This window comes from Triticum aestivum, chromosome 3A (genome assembly GCF_018294505.1).
Source record: "Triticum aestivum cultivar Chinese Spring chromosome 3A, IWGSC CS RefSeq v2.1, whole genome shotgun sequence".
Taxonomy (NCBI): Eukaryota; Viridiplantae; Streptophyta; class Magnoliopsida; order Poales; family Poaceae; genus Triticum; species Triticum aestivum.
Genome location: NC_057800.1, coordinates 589,783,333 through 589,802,498, shown reverse-complemented (window position 1 = coordinate 589,802,498; position 19,166 = coordinate 589,783,333). Strand labels below are relative to the sequence as shown.

The 19,166-nt window shown below is 46.1% G+C and overlaps 2 protein-coding genes across 5 annotated transcripts; one reads left to right on the top strand and one right to left on the bottom strand.

Annotated features, from left to right (window-relative positions):
* Nucleotides 1-1,984: 1,984 nt before the first annotated feature.
* On the bottom strand, nucleotides 1,985-7,816 carry LOC123062428 (uncharacterized protein DDB_G0271670). Its single transcript, XM_044485947.1, has 5 exons — nucleotides 7,522-7,816; nucleotides 7,333-7,432; nucleotides 5,974-6,094; nucleotides 3,303-4,373; nucleotides 1,985-3,019 (listed from the first exon to the last, which is right to left on the bottom strand). The coding sequence occupies exons 2-5, from the start codon at nucleotides 7,377-7,379 to the stop codon at nucleotides 2,600-2,602; spliced, it is 1,659 nt and encodes a 552-aa protein (XP_044341882.1). The 5' UTR covers nucleotides 7,380-7,432; nucleotides 7,522-7,816; the 3' UTR covers nucleotides 1,985-2,599.
* Nucleotides 7,817-12,066: 4,250 nt separating this feature from the next.
* Nucleotides 12,067-15,433, top strand: LOC123062427 (DNA-directed RNA polymerase subunit 10-like protein). 4 transcript variants are annotated; one of them, XM_044485945.1, is made up of 5 exons: nucleotides 12,067-12,348; nucleotides 12,487-12,556; nucleotides 12,878-12,936; nucleotides 14,983-15,077; nucleotides 15,167-15,433. In XM_044485945.1, the coding sequence occupies exons 2-5, from the start codon at nucleotides 12,521-12,523 to the stop codon at nucleotides 15,190-15,192; spliced, it is 216 nt and encodes a 71-aa protein (XP_044341880.1). In that variant the 5' UTR covers nucleotides 12,067-12,348; nucleotides 12,487-12,520; the 3' UTR covers nucleotides 15,193-15,433. The 4 variants fall into 4 exon arrangements, with proteins under 4 accessions (XP_044341880.1, XP_044341877.1, XP_044341878.1 ...); XM_044485942.1 differs by having other exon boundaries at nucleotides 14,983-15,103; XM_044485943.1 differs by having other exon boundaries at nucleotides 12,068-12,348; nucleotides 14,983-15,090.
* The last annotated feature ends 3,733 nt before the right edge of the window (nucleotides 15,434-19,166 follow it).

Here is a 19,166-nt window from a genome sequence, read left to right as displayed (position 1 = left end):
AGTATTTCTCCCCCAAAACCCAAGCCCCCTGTCCTCATCGTCCGTCGACCACCTTCCAAATCGCCTCTATCGTGATCAATCGATCAAATAGTACACCATGATTAAAGTGAATTTTGAGGACAAGTCCAATGACCATCGATGAATCTCATTCTGGCACATACGTGGGCGGTCAAAGGATCAAACATCATGTCATGTAGTAGTAGGTAGAACATGAGGCCAGAGCGTACGCGGCGACCGTCGGTGCCGCTGATATGATTTTTGTGACCGTATTTCGGGTATTTCTAAATCCAGTGGCCAAAGTTAAATTCGGTGACGAGTCCAATGACCTATGACTCGTGCACCAACGTGTACGTAACGTAGCACACCCAGTGTAACCTTGTTTACGCCCTCCGGGCCACGGTTTCGAGACGAGTCGGGAGAGCGAGGCGAGGAGAGGGGGACACGGCGGTACAGGGACAGGCCCGCCGTGCTGCACGGCCATCTCGCAGCGCTCCGGCCGGGCGGGTACCGAGATCCAAACCCTGCGTACAGGGATAGGCCCGCCGCGCAGCAGCGGCCGCGCGTGCTGCACAGCCATCTCGCAGCGTTCCGGCCGGGCCGGTACCAAACGAGATCCAAACCCTGCGTACAGCTGCCCGGGAGGCGAAGCCATGAGTTGGCATGATGGCCTACTGGGCACCGAGCAGTGCCCCCTGCTCTACCACAAATGTACACCGAGCACGAGCAGACACGGAATAATAACTCCGTGCCACGCCTCCACCGTTTAATCCCGTTCAAATTTCCATTCAAAGTTGCTGGCTCGCTCTCCTGAATGCCTGCCTGCATTTACAGGCCTACAGCTACAGCTAGCCGACTACTCCTACGTAACAACAACGGTCACTCCACGCTACGCGTTCCAGCGCGCTGCGGTACGCTGGCACAGCTAGGAGTACGATCGACGCCAACATTCACGCGTAGTACATAGCTACGTACGTACAGCGGTACAGGTCGGCTTTGACCGACCGGCGTAACGCGAGCGGCGGCTCGTTCCCACCCCGCCGATGGGGGAAGTGGCCTGACGGAGGGAGCAGCGCCTGCACGATCGCCGTGAGCCTTGGCCCGGTGCTGTGCCAGTAGCAGTAGCAGCAGCAGCAGCATGCATTGATTGATTGATTCATGTTACAGGTAGTTGTTGTGGTTGTGATCGTACCACGGTGGTTGGCGAATGTGAAAGCCGTGGGGGTGGAGGAGACCGACGCGGCACGAAAATATTCGTCGCTGGCCGACGTCTCTGTGACTGTGAGATCTCCGCCAGCGTTCAGAGGCCCAGCACTACAGCAGCGGCTGGAATGGATATGGATGGCTGTCGAGGAGGTCCCATCTCGAATGGCGAACCGTAACAGTTCAGAGGGAGAATCTATACCGAAGATGTTCAGATAATTTGCTGCTCTACGCCGAGCCACCGTGGATTACAGGTCGTTTGGCCTACGACTCCCGGATTTGTGCTGAGGAAGTGAGGGTTGTATTGTATCTCGTGCTCCGTAGATTGGTACTGTGTCATTTTTCTATCTCCTACAACATGGCTAGCAGAAGCCTAGGACCCAGAAAGTATAAAACTATTGTACTATTGACCATCGCAGCTTGCAAAGTATCGCTTTGCCACCAGGATGTGGTAGGATTGAAAAGGTAATAATCTCACCCTGTTTATCGGGAGGCATCCTCGAGCACCTGGGAACAAAAGGACCACCAGTGCTTTGTGCCAAGTAAATAACACTGCACTATTGTATTTATACTTTGGCCAAATACAGGCACTCCTCGAGCTGACAATGGATGGGATTTATGCGTCTCCTGCCGCTTGTCATTGCAAAACTGGCATTGCATAATCAATAGGCCAGCCAACCCCGTACCAAGAATCGGATCACGGAGGCCCCAAGCTGACAACACGTCGGACAAGACCTACGCAGGCAAGGCAGCAAGCAGGTGGTAACATGGCCATGTGAGTATCTTAGTTTTTCAACAAAGTTAACAGCAAAAGACAGACAAGTAAACTCCAACGAGAAGACCTCCTTGCAAATGGAACTCCTTGGGCAGACAAATGAGGAGTAAATTTAGTAAACTTTTGTACAACTCATCAACAGTTATCACGACGTACTCCACATCACAGCGACTGGACGTCGACGTGGCCATCATGGTTGACTCTGAAGCTTAAACATGTGCGTGCAACACCACTGGATACTCTTCCTTTCAACTTGCAAACCACTGGCAGACCAGGAACAAGGTGACGGTGTTTTCGTAAGAAAAAGTTTATAAACATAAACTAGTAGTGTTCCCGCACTTGGAGCCTCCAATCTCCAGATACTAGTGGTACATTGTGAAAACCCCGCAATCTTGCCATCTTTCAGCAGATACATGAAAAGATGGGGGAAAGGGAAGACCAGACCGAATGAGATAACAACATACGTACAACTCTGCGTGGGTGTGTCTGTGCATGCATCTATCAATAAAAAGGCCGTCGAGCAATAAAGATCTTCCTTCATCTAAAAAGAGCATAATACAGCCTCGCAACTGCAAAGAACAAAACGAACCACCGGGCGGACGAAACCTTTACAGACGGTAACCATCACAGCGGACCAAACGGCTCTGGGAGCGGCTCGAACCGGTGATCGAACACGGGGCTCTGGTCCGACTTGTCGTCGACGCTGTGCAACCAGTCCGTGTTCTTCGTGTCCTCCCTTAGTAGCATCTCCTCGTACCTTGAGCTGCCGTACATATCCAGTTCGCTCAGCGTCTCTTTAGTTCCCATGCTTTCTCTGTCTGGGGAGTCAGTTGAGCTCCCACCATAGTGTGAAAGAGCTCCAATGGAATCACCGGAGAAGTGCCCATTGATGCTGCCACTGTCGGTGTATGCATCGTGCTCGCCATTTGAGGTGTGATGGCCGGGATCGGACATTCGAGCTGAACGGCCCTTGGGAGCAGAAGACCGGATGCTATGAGGAAATAGAGATGCACCTCGGATGCCACCCAGGTTATGTCGAATGTCCTGTCATAAATAAGGGCAATTCAGTTTCTTCTAAATAATACCCCCAAGTATTATTATAATTGCTAGTAAACTGCATCAAATTAATAGTGCACTAGGTTCTAGGCTTATATTACAGCTCACAAACCATCCTAAATTTCTTCTAGAGCATCCCAGTCATTAGTCTAGAGATGACTCCATGCAGTGAACACAATAATTTGTTGAAAGCATCACATAAGCGAAAAGAAAGGTTGTCAACTTCTAATGTCATTGCCGCAGATAATGTATGTATGAGGGCTGAACATACCATGTGCCTGATTGCCATGTCAAGTGACTTCCTTGATATTGTCCTGCCAAATCCATTTTCTTCACTTGTGGCAGACCGAGAGGGTCTAGCAGGCTGACTGTCCATAACAGATCTCTCAGTTTGTCGATTCTGGTGTCCATTGGTAAGAGAAGGTGTCTTGGATGGTGCATCAGAAAACTTATTTCGAGTAATAGCAGGCACAGATATCTTTTTCACAGGAGCAGAGGTAACTGGTTCAGCATTCGGGGTTGACCTGGCTCCCAAACCAATTCCTGGCCGTGCTCTACCAGCAGAGAGTGGCCTTTCTGGTAGCTTTGTCCTTAGGTTAGGAGGAGTATCACTTGGAAAATCTGGAATATCTAGTGGCCTAACTGGAGCTCGCGGACGTGTATTTGGGGAACTTGGACGGGATGATGGTGCTGAGGAAGGTGCTGACATTCGACCACGGCTGGCTGCCGATCGTCCACTAGATGTTAAGTTATTGCTACCAGAAATCCTCCCAACTGAAGGTGAGCGAGCTATGGATGGAGCTGATGGACGCATGACAGGCTGACGTGTAGGTGTAGACGACCGAGAGCTAGAACGGGTCACTGAAGCTGTACTTGAGGAAGAGCTGGTACGAACAATTGCAGGAATTCTACCAGAGGATGAGCTGGGATGACTCACTGAAGGAGCTGTGCTTGATGATGAGCTGGAAACGCTTCGGGGCCGAGAGGTTGGAGTTGATGACCTTGAGTTCTGCGCAGATGTTGCCTTCACAGAGGTTGAGTTGGCCATGGAGCCGGAACCATAAGGACAGTTTTTGACTGGAGTAGATGGACGAGTTTTGACCGGGGTAGGTGGACGGGTTTTGACTGGAGTAGATGATCGTGCTGCCACTGGACGTGAAGCTGGAGCTGATGGCTTTGAAGAGGGAAGAGTGCTAGTCCTCTTGGTCGGGGTAGTAGGTCTCGAACTGACAGAAGAAATGCTTGGAGTGAGCACTGATGACCTGTTTGAAGGTCGGGACATGCTTCGCACTGGTCTATTGGGAGCTGCTGAATGTCCATTCTCTGTTTCATGAACAGAAAGCTGAAATAAAAACGTGATGCATTTATGTTAGTTTTGATCAGCACCATATAGCCAACTAAGAAATAATAGGTATCAAGGAAAAGTTGTACAGATAAGTATGTTCCCATGGTTGGTTAGATGAGAAATAGTGCAATACAATTATACCAAGTATGTGAATTGCCCCATTCCAAACTACATTGGACTCAGTTGCTTTCACTGGACAATAGTTGCCGTAGATCGTACAAAAAAGAAAGGTTTAGCATATGAACATGAGAGCACATGTACAACATTGCAAAACATTCCAAAATTACTTAACAGAAGTCCAATGGTACAGACAATCGACCAAACACCTGAATGCTATGTATTCTGTTGATCTTCATAGCATAGCCTAAATAAAAGAACAAGAGGTTTGCCTAAATTAACATTATTCCTTTTCACTTCCATAGAGTTCGTTGCAACTTTACAAAGATATTATGGTCCATAAAATTGAAGTTTATACCTGCAAAGCCTGAAATTAAGGTGTGTTACAATATCCTATGAATTTCCCAGGATGTATAAAACTTCTCTTTCACCTTTATCTGCCTTTGTAGGATCAGCAATCAGTTTTTTTTGTGAGAAAACACAAAAGCTTTGCGTGCCGATGCATGAATTAGAAAGGAGTGTGTGTTGCAAGCCTGAGGCTTAGGCTGGCACTTGTTACAGCCAATAGAACACCAAAAAAGACTACAACACGGCATGGGCAGCCAGAATAACCTCCCTGAGGCCTGACACCCCGGCTTCTGCTACTGCCCATGCAGTAGCTTGTGAACACCATCAGTCAGTGAAGCTAGCCGATGACTGTGGAGGCTTTTTCGAGAAAAAAAAAGTGGAGACTGTGCAGGCTGGGCGGGAGATCAAATCCACACGAGAGTTGTCAGCCAAAAGGCCATAGAGAGACCGTGCATTTTTACTACAGTGAGATTGCAGTCGCAGCACTGTCAAAAAAAAAAAAGATTGCAGTTGCAGGTCAGAAAAGTAACAGGCCTGAGCAACTATTCAAGTTACATAGAATCCTTCAAAACATGATTTTACATTGTTGTCCACGGTATCATACTAAATAAAAGAACTTAGCGAAACCCTTGGGCTTGTAGCCTCACACAAACCCCTCTTGAACTATGCCCAGTGAAGAAAAACTAGAGAGGAAAACTAACACCTTAGCAACAATACGCAGCAGTGAATAGCCACAGATGATATGGTGCATTCAGTAGGCAGGGTTTGAATGACTCTACTGATTTACTTCGACTATTAACTACTATAGGTTAGTTATAAGTACGGTACGTTGTTCATAAAACAACATCTTCAATTCAGGCATGCAGTATCAAAACGGACACCAATGCCGCCTGCGTGCTTGTGTGACTGTAGTTTTGTACAAACTAGTCGTGAGTCTTGAACCTATTGAGGTTTGAACTCTGGACCCGGTGCGTTCCTAGTTCTATCTGCACAACCCGTAACATGTGCATAGAGGGACATTGGCAGGCATGTAACAGGCCAATAAAGCAAGATATACTTCCTTTAAACTACAAGTTAATAATGAAAGCTGAACCACCAGAATGCAAAGATATCTGAAGCAAATAGTACCAACCCTTGATGCTCTGGTGGTTGAGGAAGATCTAGTGACGGTCCGTTTAGGCACATTTGATGGTGGGGCTTTCTCAGCAACCTCCAATGCAGGAGCACGGGGTGTTCCCGGGGGAGTAAGAAGCCTGAGGAATGCATTCACATGTTATGTAAATCATAAAAGTTAAGCCAAAGCACAAAACACTCGAGCATGAGAAGCATATATCTCATCCAACACCACATATTTTGGCAAGCACTGCTCATGCGAATGACATCCAAATAAACTTTAGCCTACATCTTGATGGTCATTTAATCATCTCACCCCAGTATAAGATGTGGTACCGGGTTTTTTTTTTTGAGCCGGGCATAACCCCTTTCCATTACTTTCATAACGGAAATACAAAGTTTGTTGAACTATAAGGAAACCGAAAGGGGAAATGCGAGCTCAGCGCATCACTGGGAAACCCACAATAGACACTCGTCATCGAGCAGCCTATCATGGGGCGAAAACCCAGTGACACCGTCAGAACCAACATCACCAACCCAAAAGCAACCGCAGTCTAGGATCACACCAGCCACAGGAGGCTCAGACACAAGCTCGCGCAGGAGCTACAAAGGACACTGAAGTTTAGCAAAAAGACACAAAGACACAAAGATAACACTAGCGATGCACACGGAACGACCAAAATAACCCTGTCTCTCTGCTTCCCCCACGTCTGAATCATCCTTGTCTTGCATCCCCTGGCGCCACGGTACCGGGTTTTATAGGTCACTAATAATTGCAACTGAAACACTGCAGTAATTATACACAAAATGGCAACTCAACCAGACTAAGATTGGAAATTAATCAGCTATATTTATGGATCGCCAGTTGCTGCCGGGCCAACCTTCAGTTAATCCTACATGGCTTTGACAGTGCAATAACTATGTGGCTGTGCAATTGGAGTATCATTGCAGTATCCAATTTAGGATATCCTAAAGTTGGCAATGCTATCGGCCTGCCTAATTGCTGTGGCATTTACCTATTTTGCCTTTTCAAGATAATAAAAGTGATATACAGTACGTGTTATGTCCCATGCTTTGCTCTGCTAAGAAGGAGCCCACCGACCAACTATCTGGTTGCAGCTAATCCTAACTAAGCCAAACAGCTTCAGTTAACCAAAAACAATCACACCTGACACGACCGACAATACCCCGCCATATGATTGGGGCAGTACCACAGATTCAAAAACGTCTGAAAACCAACACAGCATCGCAGCCATTACACTAAGCTTGGACCCAGGGTTCGCCGTTCGATGGCAAAGGGGGAAAACATGAAATCGCACACAGACTTAGCGAATCAGATCACCGCCAAACGGGAGCAATGATTGGTTTAGCGCATCACCAGTCGTAGTCGTGCTTCCCGATCTCCGTGCCCAGCAGCTCCTCCATCTCTGAATCCCGCCTCAAGCTCCGAAAATCCCCAACCGAATCGACACCAGCACCTGCAAACAGAGAGGGTGGCAAAAAAAAATCACTCCTAAACTCAAACGCATCCCGCCGAAGACCGAGCTCGACAGCCGCGGTCACTTACACTGTCTCCGGCGATCCGGCGAGGCGGCCGGGGATCGCTCCGCCGCACGGGATCCGGATCCCGCTCCACTCACGCCGACGGCGACGCTCCGAGAGAGCCGCGAGGAGCTCCTGCCACCGTGTCCTCCTGGATTGGCCTTTGCTTGCGGCGATGTGGCGTGCGAGACGGCGACCGGGACGGGAGGAGGAAGAAGCGAGAGAGACGGGTGCGTGTGCTGTGCTCGTCGCGGTTAGTATTTTTTTTTCTCCTCCCCCCTCGTCGGCTGTGCTGTTTTGATTTCCCTTCCCGTTTTTCGAATCGCTGGGCGGGTAAATGGCCGTCACGAGATATATCCCTCGTGGGACCAGCGGGCGTGCGGGCCCAGTTGCCAGTGGGTGGCTGGGTGCGGGTGGGCGGGGGCGGGATGGAGAGGGTGAAAGGCGGGCGGTAAAGTCTGGGAAAGTCGGCGGCGGGTTTGCTGGGATAGAGGCGACGTGTCGGGGTTATGGGGTCGCACGTCGAGATCTCCTTGTCGCCGGGCCCAGCTGTCAGTCGGTTCACGATGGCTAAAGGGGGTCCTCGATCGTGTCGTGGGATGGTGGGGGTCTGGTCAAAATTGGAGCGTTGATTGTTGAGGTGGATCGCAGGTCACAGTGGGGAGGGTGGTTCCATGGGATCCGGTTTGTCTGCTCCCTCTCCATGCTTTCATCCGTGCTCCCACCTCATCCTACGGCTGTTCTTTTTCCTTTTTCTTTTTTAATCTAATCATCTCCCCCCTGATTTTCAGGGGTGAGGTCGGGCCTTATTTTCTTCCAATCAAATCAAGCCATGTATGCGGGAGCATGGATGGGAGCATGGAAAAGGAGCAGTCAAGTCTCGTCCGGTTCCATGACCTTTTGTTTTATTGGGTGTACTAGGTGTTTCCTAAATTTTGAATACTTACACATTTACTATGTGGTCAAAATATGTACTATTCCTAAACTGTCAAAAAAAAGTGCGCGCCGGTATTTAAATTCTTAGCCAGCAAAATTGACTAGTATGTTTTTTTTTGTGAATAACTAGTATGTTTAGTGTTTGGCAATAATGAAAGTCAAATATGAGCCTCAGTTCCACGTGGTGTGCTAACTGATTATCCAGGTCATGCCTCTCCTTTGGTCAACGACAGCACAGTGTGGCTTAGTTAAATCGAATGATGAACTGTCAAACTAACAAGAAGCTTTCATGCCTTGAGGGGTCGAGGTCAATGCAAGGGTAGCGTAGCAGATGAGCCACACGAAAAAAAGTAAAAATAAAAAAAGCATGGCAGATGAGTACGTGCAACATGGATTAGGAGGAGCTGCTCGCTGCTTGGGTACATTAGATACAATCTTTTTTTTAAATTGACATTAGATACAATCTGCTATGACAGTACATTGCAATACTAACATTCCTAGTGGCTCGATGTGAAGTACTCCTGTTTACCGCACTGCGCACCTGCGAGCGCAGAACATTACTCCTAGAGTCCTAGTAGTACTTCATGAACGACCCGTGTGTATCAGCCCGAAGCTGGACGTGCCAAGTGGAGTAATTTATGCAGCGTCGACGTCAGTTAATGAACGGGAGAAGCTTCCATTTACTGGGATCAGCAGCCTCCCGTGAAGTTTGTTCGCGGGAGCACTTTGTTTGCAATTTTACCTTCCAGCTTTCTTCTTCATTTCTCGCAAAGAGTTACTCTCTTTTAGTTTCGCTTTTACACTTTGCGCTAGTTTATCTTATAGGTTTTTTTTTAAGAAGGATTACCCAGTCCTCTTCATTAAAATGATGCATACAACTATCTTTATTAAAAAAAAATCAAAGTATGATAAAATGAATACAAAGATCAACCAAAGCCAGCTTTGAGGCGAATAAATATGTACCCTGACCGCATCAACAAACACCATCTAATCCAGTTGCCTCGAGAAGACATCCGGCTGGCAATCTGAGAGTACCAGCCGGTCTAGGCGGCCCACAACGCGCGTCACATGCGCACACTCTAGAATCCGCTGCTGCCATTTTCCTTCGTTCCATCTTGAGGAGGGATCATTGTGTATATCTTGCCAGTCTCATCTGCCGTCGACGTCACTACGACGCCAGACACCACTATCTGTCATGAGTATTTCACAACCTTAAGGATCAATTCATCCCGCAAGAAATATGTACTGCAGATGGGACATAAGTGCAGTCTAAATATATCAAGGCACTTCACAGTGCATCAGAAGGTAGAAGGCAAATGGGTGATTGCCAAAAAGTCGGACGGTAAGCATATCCATGGGGATGTTTGAAAGGAAGATACAACTTAATACTATAACGAACACAGGAAGGAATCATTCAAAACAGCAAAACGTCTGAAGAAATATGGCCAACAAGTGTGTCAGTCAGCTAAACTACATGCTGCCAATTAAGCATCACTACCAATGGAACATACTAGAAAAGAAGGAAACTTAAATAACACTCTCTTCACATACATGAACGATTCACTGTGCGTACAACACTAACACTATGTTCACATAAACATTTTAGAACCTTAAGGACCAATTCATCCCACACAGGAACTATCTGTGTCGTAAACGGGACATACATGCAGTCTAAAGATATCGAGGCATGTCAGTTACTTCTCACTAAAAAAAAATAACATGTTTGACAAGTATTGAGCACTTCACAGAAAGTAGACGGGTGATTGCCAACCAGCAAACTTATAAATTTAGACAGTCAACACAATAGCAGCAACAGCATTCCTATAGACAGTCAAAGAGCAATCTTACATTCACCAGTAGAAAATGGCCTTTAGTTCCGGTTCTGAAACCGAGACTAAAGGGTCGTTACTAAAGCCTCCCCCTTTAGTCCCGGTTCTTATACGCACCGGGACTAAAGGCCCTCCACGTGGCCACTGCCTGGAGGTCCACCTTTAGTCCCGGTTGGTAACACCAACCGGTACTAAAGAAAATTTTATGATTTTTTTTAATTTTTTTGATTTTCAAATTTCTGAATTATTTTAACCTCTAATCTCTAATCACCCCTCATCACTGCTCAATTTAACCTCTAATCTTTAATCACCCTCATCATTCCAAATCATCTAACTTGCCGAACGGTCACTCATCCTCTCACTACTCCAGCCTGAGCACGCTTAACTTTTGGGTTCTATTCTCCCTCCTTTCTAAGTCTGCACTTGTTGTTTTTCTGACAATAGTAAGATGTCAATCCTATTAACCCTCAGGAATTTAGCTTGAGCATGAAGTCACACATTTCACTGTTTGAGTTTGAAACTATTGTTCTAAAGAACAATAATTATTTAGTAACACTAATATTTCTTGAATAAGTAGTTTGACCACAGTTTGACCAGATTTGACCAAAATTCAAAAAAAACTGAAATAATTATTTAGTAACACTAATATTTCTTGAATAAGTAGTTTGACCATTGTTTGACCACAGTTTGACCAGATTTGACCAAAAATCAAAAAAACTGAAATAACTATTTAGTAGCACTAATATTCTTGAATAATTATTTAGTAACACTAATACTTATTGAATAAGTAGTTTGACCATAGTTTGACCAGATTTAACAAAAATTCAAAAAAACTGAAATTTGAGCATAACTTTTTTTCCTTTTAGAATTTGAGGATTCTAAAAATTTGCAAACAGGCCATAGGCTGTCAAAATCGGATGCGGATTTTCGTGCTGAACATTTTGATATATTATACGTTTTTTTCTGACATCGTATGCAAAAGTTATAGCCGTTTTACATTTTCCCTGCACTTATTGCAAAACATGTCCAAATTTAAGTTTTAAAATTTTCCTAACTAGTAGATGTGGTAACATAATTACATCTCGAAGGATTTTAACTTTTGAAGTTTTTATCATTTTTTTTTGCTTTTTACAAAACTGAAAAGGCGATACACGGGGGAGGGGGTAGGATTTGAAAATTGCACCATTAGTACCGGTTCGTGGCACGAACCGGTACTAAAGGTCTCAACCCCATTAGTACCGGTTCGTGCCACGAACCGGTACTAATGGGCATCGCACCCTTTAGTACCGGCTCGTGGCACCAACCGGGACTGAAGGTCCCATTTAAACCGGGAGTAATGCCTGTACGGTGCCCTCGCCGCTTGAATCGGGACTAATGCTCACATTAGTCCCGGTTCGTAACGCAACCGGGATTAATGTTTTTTTCTGGCCGAACGAAAGCCCTGTTTTTTACTAGTGATTATACACACAACAAATCTTACTACATTATACACACAAAATTCTGGAGTACACACATGAGCATCTAATCAGTGCAATGACCTTGATTAGCAGCATCCAATTAGATGAACAGTTGCGTCCAATTAGATGAACAATTGCGGTACCTCCAGACGAGTGCTTGAACGACTAGGAAAGGAACTTGCTACTGCTACTCCATCTTGTACTAGTGCAGAGCCTGAGCTCCATCTTGTACTCGACGCCGATGGTGAAGCGGGAGAGGAGGTTGAATCTAATCATTTCCCATCGGGATCCCTGGAGTTAAGCTTATTTACGATCAGATGCCACCGCGAAGTGGCCTTTACCTGTTCGATGGACAAGCACGAAATAATCCCGATCCCCATTATCCTCTGTCCTCGGCCACTCGTCGTTCGTCAACCCTAGCCGCCAGCGACGAGGCCGTCCCGACGCCGCCATCTCTCGTCGCCGGTGAGCTTCGTCCGGCGACCCCGACAACCGTCTGGTCCTCGAGCCGCCCTTCCCCGGCACCGCGAGTCCGTCCTTCTCCCCCGCCGCCCCAACCTGCCAGCAGCCGACCCCTGCCGCCGGCGACGCTGCTATTCTCCCCCGCCGTCGCCACTCCAGAAGGTCAAGGTGAGCTCGTCCAGATGTGCAATCCCATCCCTCTCCATTCATTTTCCATGTCTTCTATCACACCGTTTGTAGATTAATCCTCTCACTGACCCTCGCCTTCGTCCCGAAAACCCTTCTTCCCCTTTCCTTCTTCTCCAGCGGCGGCGGCAAACGCGGAGGCGGAGGATCCAAGATGATCATCCCGGTCCGCTGCTTCACCTGCGGCAAGGTAAACCCCATCACCCCCACGCTGCGGCTTAGGGGGTATCCACACTCTTCTTCTAGGTTTATGTGGTGGTACACTAAGATTTTTCTCATTGATCCTCTCAAATAACCAAGTGATGTTTTATCGTATATGGCCCTCTTAGGGTGTAGTTCACATCAATTTTTCTAGGGTTAAGCTTACTGAAAAGTATTCCATTTTAAACTTCTGTGAATAGCTCTGCATGTTTTTTCTTATCTACATATTCGTATAATGAATCGGGAGAACTCGTGGCCTTTGCCTGAAGAAAGAGATCAACTCACAAGATCAGTTTTTATGCTTGGACAGGTGATCGGGAACAAGTGGGACCACTACCTCGATCTTCTCCAGGCCGATTACACTGAGGGGTAAACATTTATGCATCCTGGTTCCTGGGCTTTGGTTTGATTATGCATATTGTACTGGCTCTGCCTTTGATCCTGATTTGGTGGATGATGGCCTTGAGGGAGCCTGCATTTGCAATGTCGGCTTCTTTTCATTTTTAGCTAGAAGACTAGTATGCTGTATATCTTGTGACGTACATGGTGCACCACTGAACACCATAGCGTACCTGATCCATAATGCATGAACACTGAAAACTAGTGGCTGTGTCATGCATCTTTTGATGCATTTGGGGGCCCTTACTAGTGTGGTGCTTCCCTGTTTTAGATATTTCATAAGCCTTCTACTTGCCCTTTCACTGAACTGTCACTTTGACTGGGATGTATGGAGCAATTAGAATTATTCCAGTGTTAAACCAAATGGCTAAGAATGGATGATAGTTGCTATGTTTGCATCCTATTACGTGTTTTTCCCTTTGTTAAAGTTTTATCATATTTTCTTAGTGTCGAACGTAACTAGGTACTTAAGAGTATGGTAGTATACTAATCTTTGTAGTCTTTGTAAAACAATATTTCACCTTTTTAGCCATGTGTACTCTCCATACTCTGCATGCTGTGTCGTAATGTTATGTTGGAATAATATTGTGTATCATAAATGGACACTAGAAAGACAAAAAAACAGAAGCTCGGGATGAACTGTAATTTTTATTGCATGCGATTGTATTATATGTTCTTATTATTGGACGCAGCGAGGTACATATAATATAGTAAAAAATGTCATCAGATTAGCCATATGTACTCCCCACCCCTGCTTTGCATGGTTTTTTTTTTTTTGAGCAGGAATAAAATTCATTCCACTTAGAGCTGGCGCACCATCTGTGTCAACCAGAATCGAAACAAAGTCTGGGGCCTCCACAGCCCAAACAGAAAAAGGGACAGCAGCCCTCAAACCAAATTGCGCCAGAGAGTGCGCAACCCTATTACATTCCCTACGACAGAACATGAACTCATAGGAACCAAAAGAAACATGGCATACACTCCTAGCTTCCCTGAAGAGAACACCCAACTCTGCTGTGTCGTAGTCCCGGCCCTTGAGCGCATTGATCATCATTAGACAATCTGATTCAAGGATGATACGCTGAGCACCCAGATCTGCCACGCCCTCAATAGCTTTCATGCATGCACTGATCTCCGCTTGCAGAGGGCTCCGGACATACTGCATCTTCCCAGCCGCCGCTGCTAGGAAATTTCCCATCTCATCCCGAATTACAAAACCCCAAGCACCCACCTCTGACTCCGCAAGGAAGGCCGCATCCATGTTTATCTTTACCCGACCTGACTCAGGGGCAGTCCAGGACTGTTTTTGCATGCCTTGTGTGTTGCCCCTAGCCTGCAAGTTCTCAAAGTCTTGAACGTGTCTGCTAATGACCCCACTCACTTCCTGAGCTGTTTTCTGTTTGTCACCCGTATTCGTTTTGTTTCTCGTAGTCCACCAGTCCCATAGGAGTACAGCCACCCGGTGCTTCTTCTCTTCTGGCAGTGCACAAACAGCATTTATGACTTGGAAAGAGTCCTTGCAGTCGCACAACAATAGGCGGGTCTCTTCCAGATTCTGCTCTCGCCAAACCGCCTTCACACACTTGCATGGTGTTTCTTGTTAATGAACACTATAATGACAAGACAAATGTTCATGGTGTAAAATTGTAATTATTTTACATACATATTGGAATTACCAACATATTGGAGCCTACCGTTGAGTGTGGCTGAGGTGCTTGGTTTCTGAAATGTTGGAATCTTTGCTCAATGGTGTTCCACCTCGACATTTGTGTCCATGTTTTTGTTCCCCATGCTCAAGACTAGAAAATCACTACTTATTTATCAATACAGTTCCTGAAAACTAGAAGAGCATCTTTACCCTACCTATTTTTTACTTTTCTAGAGATTAGAATTATTAGAAGGGAGACATCGGTTATGGTTTATTAGATAATTTTATTGTTAATATTGTATATAATGCTTACAACTATTATATTGAAATCTGATTTTATCCATCTTTGTGCTGTTGTATGTTTTTAGGGATGCTCTGGATGCCTTGGGCTTGGTTCGCTACTGCTGCCGCCGTATGCTCATGACCCATGTTGATCTCATCGAGAAGTTGCTCAACTACAACAGCAAGTTGATGCTGTTATGTAACTTCGTAAGCTATATTCTGCTGCTTCCTTTGTTATTTCTTTTGGAACTGACAGTAGTTCATTTTCAGCCCTGGAGAAGACGGAGACAAATTGAACCCATTCTGCCTCGAAACCCTTGTTCCTTTGTCTTTTCAAGATGGATGATATGCTGTTTCTTATGTCAGTGCTTAGGAGGTGCAAAGTGTGAGGTCCTGAAATGAAGTTGGTTTGTTCATGAATCTCCAAGGACTGTTAGTGTGACCATCCGTTTCTAGTATGTAATCTTCAGGGCTATATTAACCAACAAGTCTATGCATTATCCAGTTTAAAACTTATTAAGCTCCAAGCCTTGAACATGTTATTCGTGTGCTTTCTGTTGGATCTTGTTGGTTGCGGGCACCCATAGGTATCTTACCACTGGATCTTGTTGGTTGTGGGCACCCATGGGCACCTATGCATTGAACTTCCACATTTACCTGCATGCTTGATATTTGTTTGTTTTCTATTCATCTGATGATATCTATTGTATTTAAAATCAAGATAGATAACAATTGCGGTTTCGAGCACATGCAGACAATGCTCGTCGAACATTTGTTCGTTACTGCTGTTAACTTGAATTGTCATCCATTTATCTACTGGTTGACCTAGGTGGTAATCATATTGCAAGGGTGACATTCCCATTGGTGTTGACGTATAGTGCAATCATCGTACTATTCACTGATGCATGCATAATTGCACATGCTTTAGCAAAGCCTTGCTGTACGGTAGAGATGCTCTGTTTGCGACGGTCCTGCTTGTTTATGCTGATGCTGCATCCATAACATGTTCTTGTAGGCCTAATAATCATACAATCCACCTCTCTCCTTTCCGTCGACCTGCGATTTTCGTGGAACATCCCCAGGGATTAAGGTTAAGATCAGGCTGCTTAATATATATATCTAGAGGACCGTCAGCACTAAAATTTCCTATTATTAACAAAACCCCTTTGAATTATTCGGCGCGGACATCCGAATATCTGAGCAGTCATTGTCAGATCAGATGTAGTACAGATCATGGTACTTTTCTTAAGACTGTACGTACGAATCATGTGAGTGCTTATGGAAGACTAGCACTTGGTCTGCCGTTTACTTTAAGAACCTCTTCTTCTCCCCCGAGAGCGACCGCTCCTGACTTGCGATTTTGCAAATGGCAACTTGGCGGTGGTGATCCGGCAAGGCGGTGACGCCCCCTCCAAACAAAGGTCGTGGCGTGTGAACCGGTGCCCCTTTGCCACGATCCCATTCGAGGCATTTTCACCGCCTTATCAATCAGATGACGCGCGAATAAAGAGAGGATCGACGTCGAGATCCACCGCCGGTGCCGTGGTAGCGTGAAAGCTAGCGAGCGAGCCGCGGTCTTCCTGAACCGTCGTGTCTGCGTTCGTTTTCTTATGTCACTGATCCGTCGTGTCTGTCGGGCGCCCTGCCTTTCCTCTTGGGTTCATCTTACTACGGTTTGGGCAGCAAAGTCGTCGGTGCCTTTCATGTCGTCCTCGGTGAGATGGTGCTTGTGCCGTCTGCTGTCCTGTCTGTCAACGCGCGTGCGTGCTCGCTTTTGACATGGCATATGGCATATCTAAAGCGAGCCAACATATGGTACATTATCCCCTGGGTTTTATGTTGCTGAATGCTGATGATAAGGCTGTCAAGGACTTGCCAATGGGAGAAGCAACCGTGACCTCCCAACTCAGCAGGTGGGAACGGAATCCTCAGCTTCCTCTGCATGCAAGCTCAGCGTGCTACTGTAGATTACTTGCTCTTGTTCCCCACAAGCTATATGATCAGCAGTTGAGATGATTAAGCTAGCCAACCAAACCTAGATAGACCATCCAGAAGCCGATGAAGAGGACGCACGAGAAGCCCATGAATCTACCCTGCACAACGAGTGATTGGAGTGCAAGCCAAGTCACCAGGAATTTAACGTCTACGTTATTCCGGGCTTAGACACGAGAGGAATCAACAATCCTGTGATCCCTAGGATCGAATGGGATAGCCCCTTCTTTAGAACCACCGGTACGTCACAGTACGGTCACGCTGTTCCAGTAACCCAGATCGAATCCTCTGGTCCAAACTAAACAGTGCTACCGATCGTCTAGCTTATTGAATCGAATCCTCAGAGTTCACAAGCAACGGGATAGTAGCACAGGGCTCGACCGCACACGATGTGTCAAAGTGTCATTCTTTTGGACCGATCAACGGCGCCGTATACTGAAACGAAAGTCGGGCATGTCGACCCCAACTACAAAATCAGGCGATACAGCGTTGGTGTTTGCCAACAGCTGCTCGTCGCACTCGACTTATTGCAGATTGTCTCGCTGTCATTCTAGCAGCCGTGATGATTATGTTCCTCCGACTTGATTACACATAGTATAAAATTTTCGTTGTTCAAGATTCAGTGCTTACAGAGTTGTCCATGCATAGATATATACTACATGTCGGCGGCTACAAGCTAGCAGCCGAAGTTTTATTTGCATTGGATTCATGGGTCCATGCATGCATGCACGTCGGGACCGTAGACGCCTCCTTCAGCTTGAGTGTTTCTTTTACCTCTCCAGCGACCTTAAAATAGATCCACTGTAGCGACTGCGCGCCTAGCTTGGTTCGTCGACCAGCAGGTTTTTTTTATATGAGACCATGTCTATTTCTTCATCAAGTTCACAACATGCCATGTATCTCTGTAGACCTTATTTTTTTTAGAAACGAAGGATGACCCTCGGACTCCGCACCTGGAGAAGCCACTTCATTAATTATTCACACAAGATCTTACAAAGTTATACAATAGTAAGACTAAAGCCATCGTCTAAGCAACATCTGTCGCTACTCCTATCCAGTTTATGTAGGGATGCTGATAGTCTGGGCCTAATACCAAACATACCTCGCAACTAAACCTAACATCTAAGACCCGAGGTCCCAACCAGGACGCTTGCTGGGTATGGGGCACCCATCAATCCGGCGCACTCCTCAACCAGGACGCCTGCCAGGTATGAGGCCGCCGCAGCCATCTGCCACCAATCCATCTTCAGTGATGTACTGCTGCATCTATCTTGCCCGGTCTATCTGTCGTCGACGCCACCACGACATCATACAACGCCATCATCCTGCGCCCGTCCATCATCACATGCCTGTCAGATGGAAGCGTTCCTACTCTCCGTAGAGAGCCGCGTGGGTTTATATTGATTGAGGGCAAGAAGAGCCCTTGCCGTGGCGTACAAGGTTTTGCCTGATCACTAGGATACATGTTCGGTACAAGGAGATAGAGACCAAGGTTGTTAAGAGAGAGAGAGAGGGTAAACAGTTGAGATTACAATCTATCTCTAATTCTAACACCCTCCCTTAATCTCAACTATCCTACATTGAGATTCTTCTTGAATTCCTCGAATGACTTGACTGGCAAGGCTTTGGTGAATCCATCTGCAACTTGGTCTCTGGAGGGAATGAATCGTATGTCCAACTTCTTCTCTGCAACCCTTTCTCTTACAAAATGAAAGTCAATTTCTATATGCTTGGTTCTGCCATGAAACACTGGGTTTGCAAAGAGATATGTGGCACCTAGATTATCACACCACAAACATGACACACGATGCTGTTTAATCCCCAATTCATTGAGCAACGATTCAACCCAAATGATTTCAGCAGTAGCATTAGCTAATGACTTGTATTCAGCTTCAGTACTTGACCTGGATACTGTGGCTTGTTTCCTAGCACTCCAAGAGATAAGATTAGAACCAAAAAATACTACAAAACCTCCAGTTGACCTCCTGTCATCACTGCATCCTGCCCAGTCAGTATCAGAGAAGGCACTAACAAGAGTGGAGTTGGAGCGTTTAACTTGAAGGCCTAAACTCACAGTATGTTTTATATACCGTACAATTCTTTTAACAGTTGTCCAATGTACAGTAGTGGGTGCATGAAGATACTGACAAACCTTGTTAACAGCAAAGGAAATATCTGGTCTTGTCAATGTAAAATACTGTAGGGCTCCTACTGCACTTCTGTACCTTGTGACTTCTTCCTCTTTGAGTGGATCACCTTTAAAAGCTGAAAGTTTTTC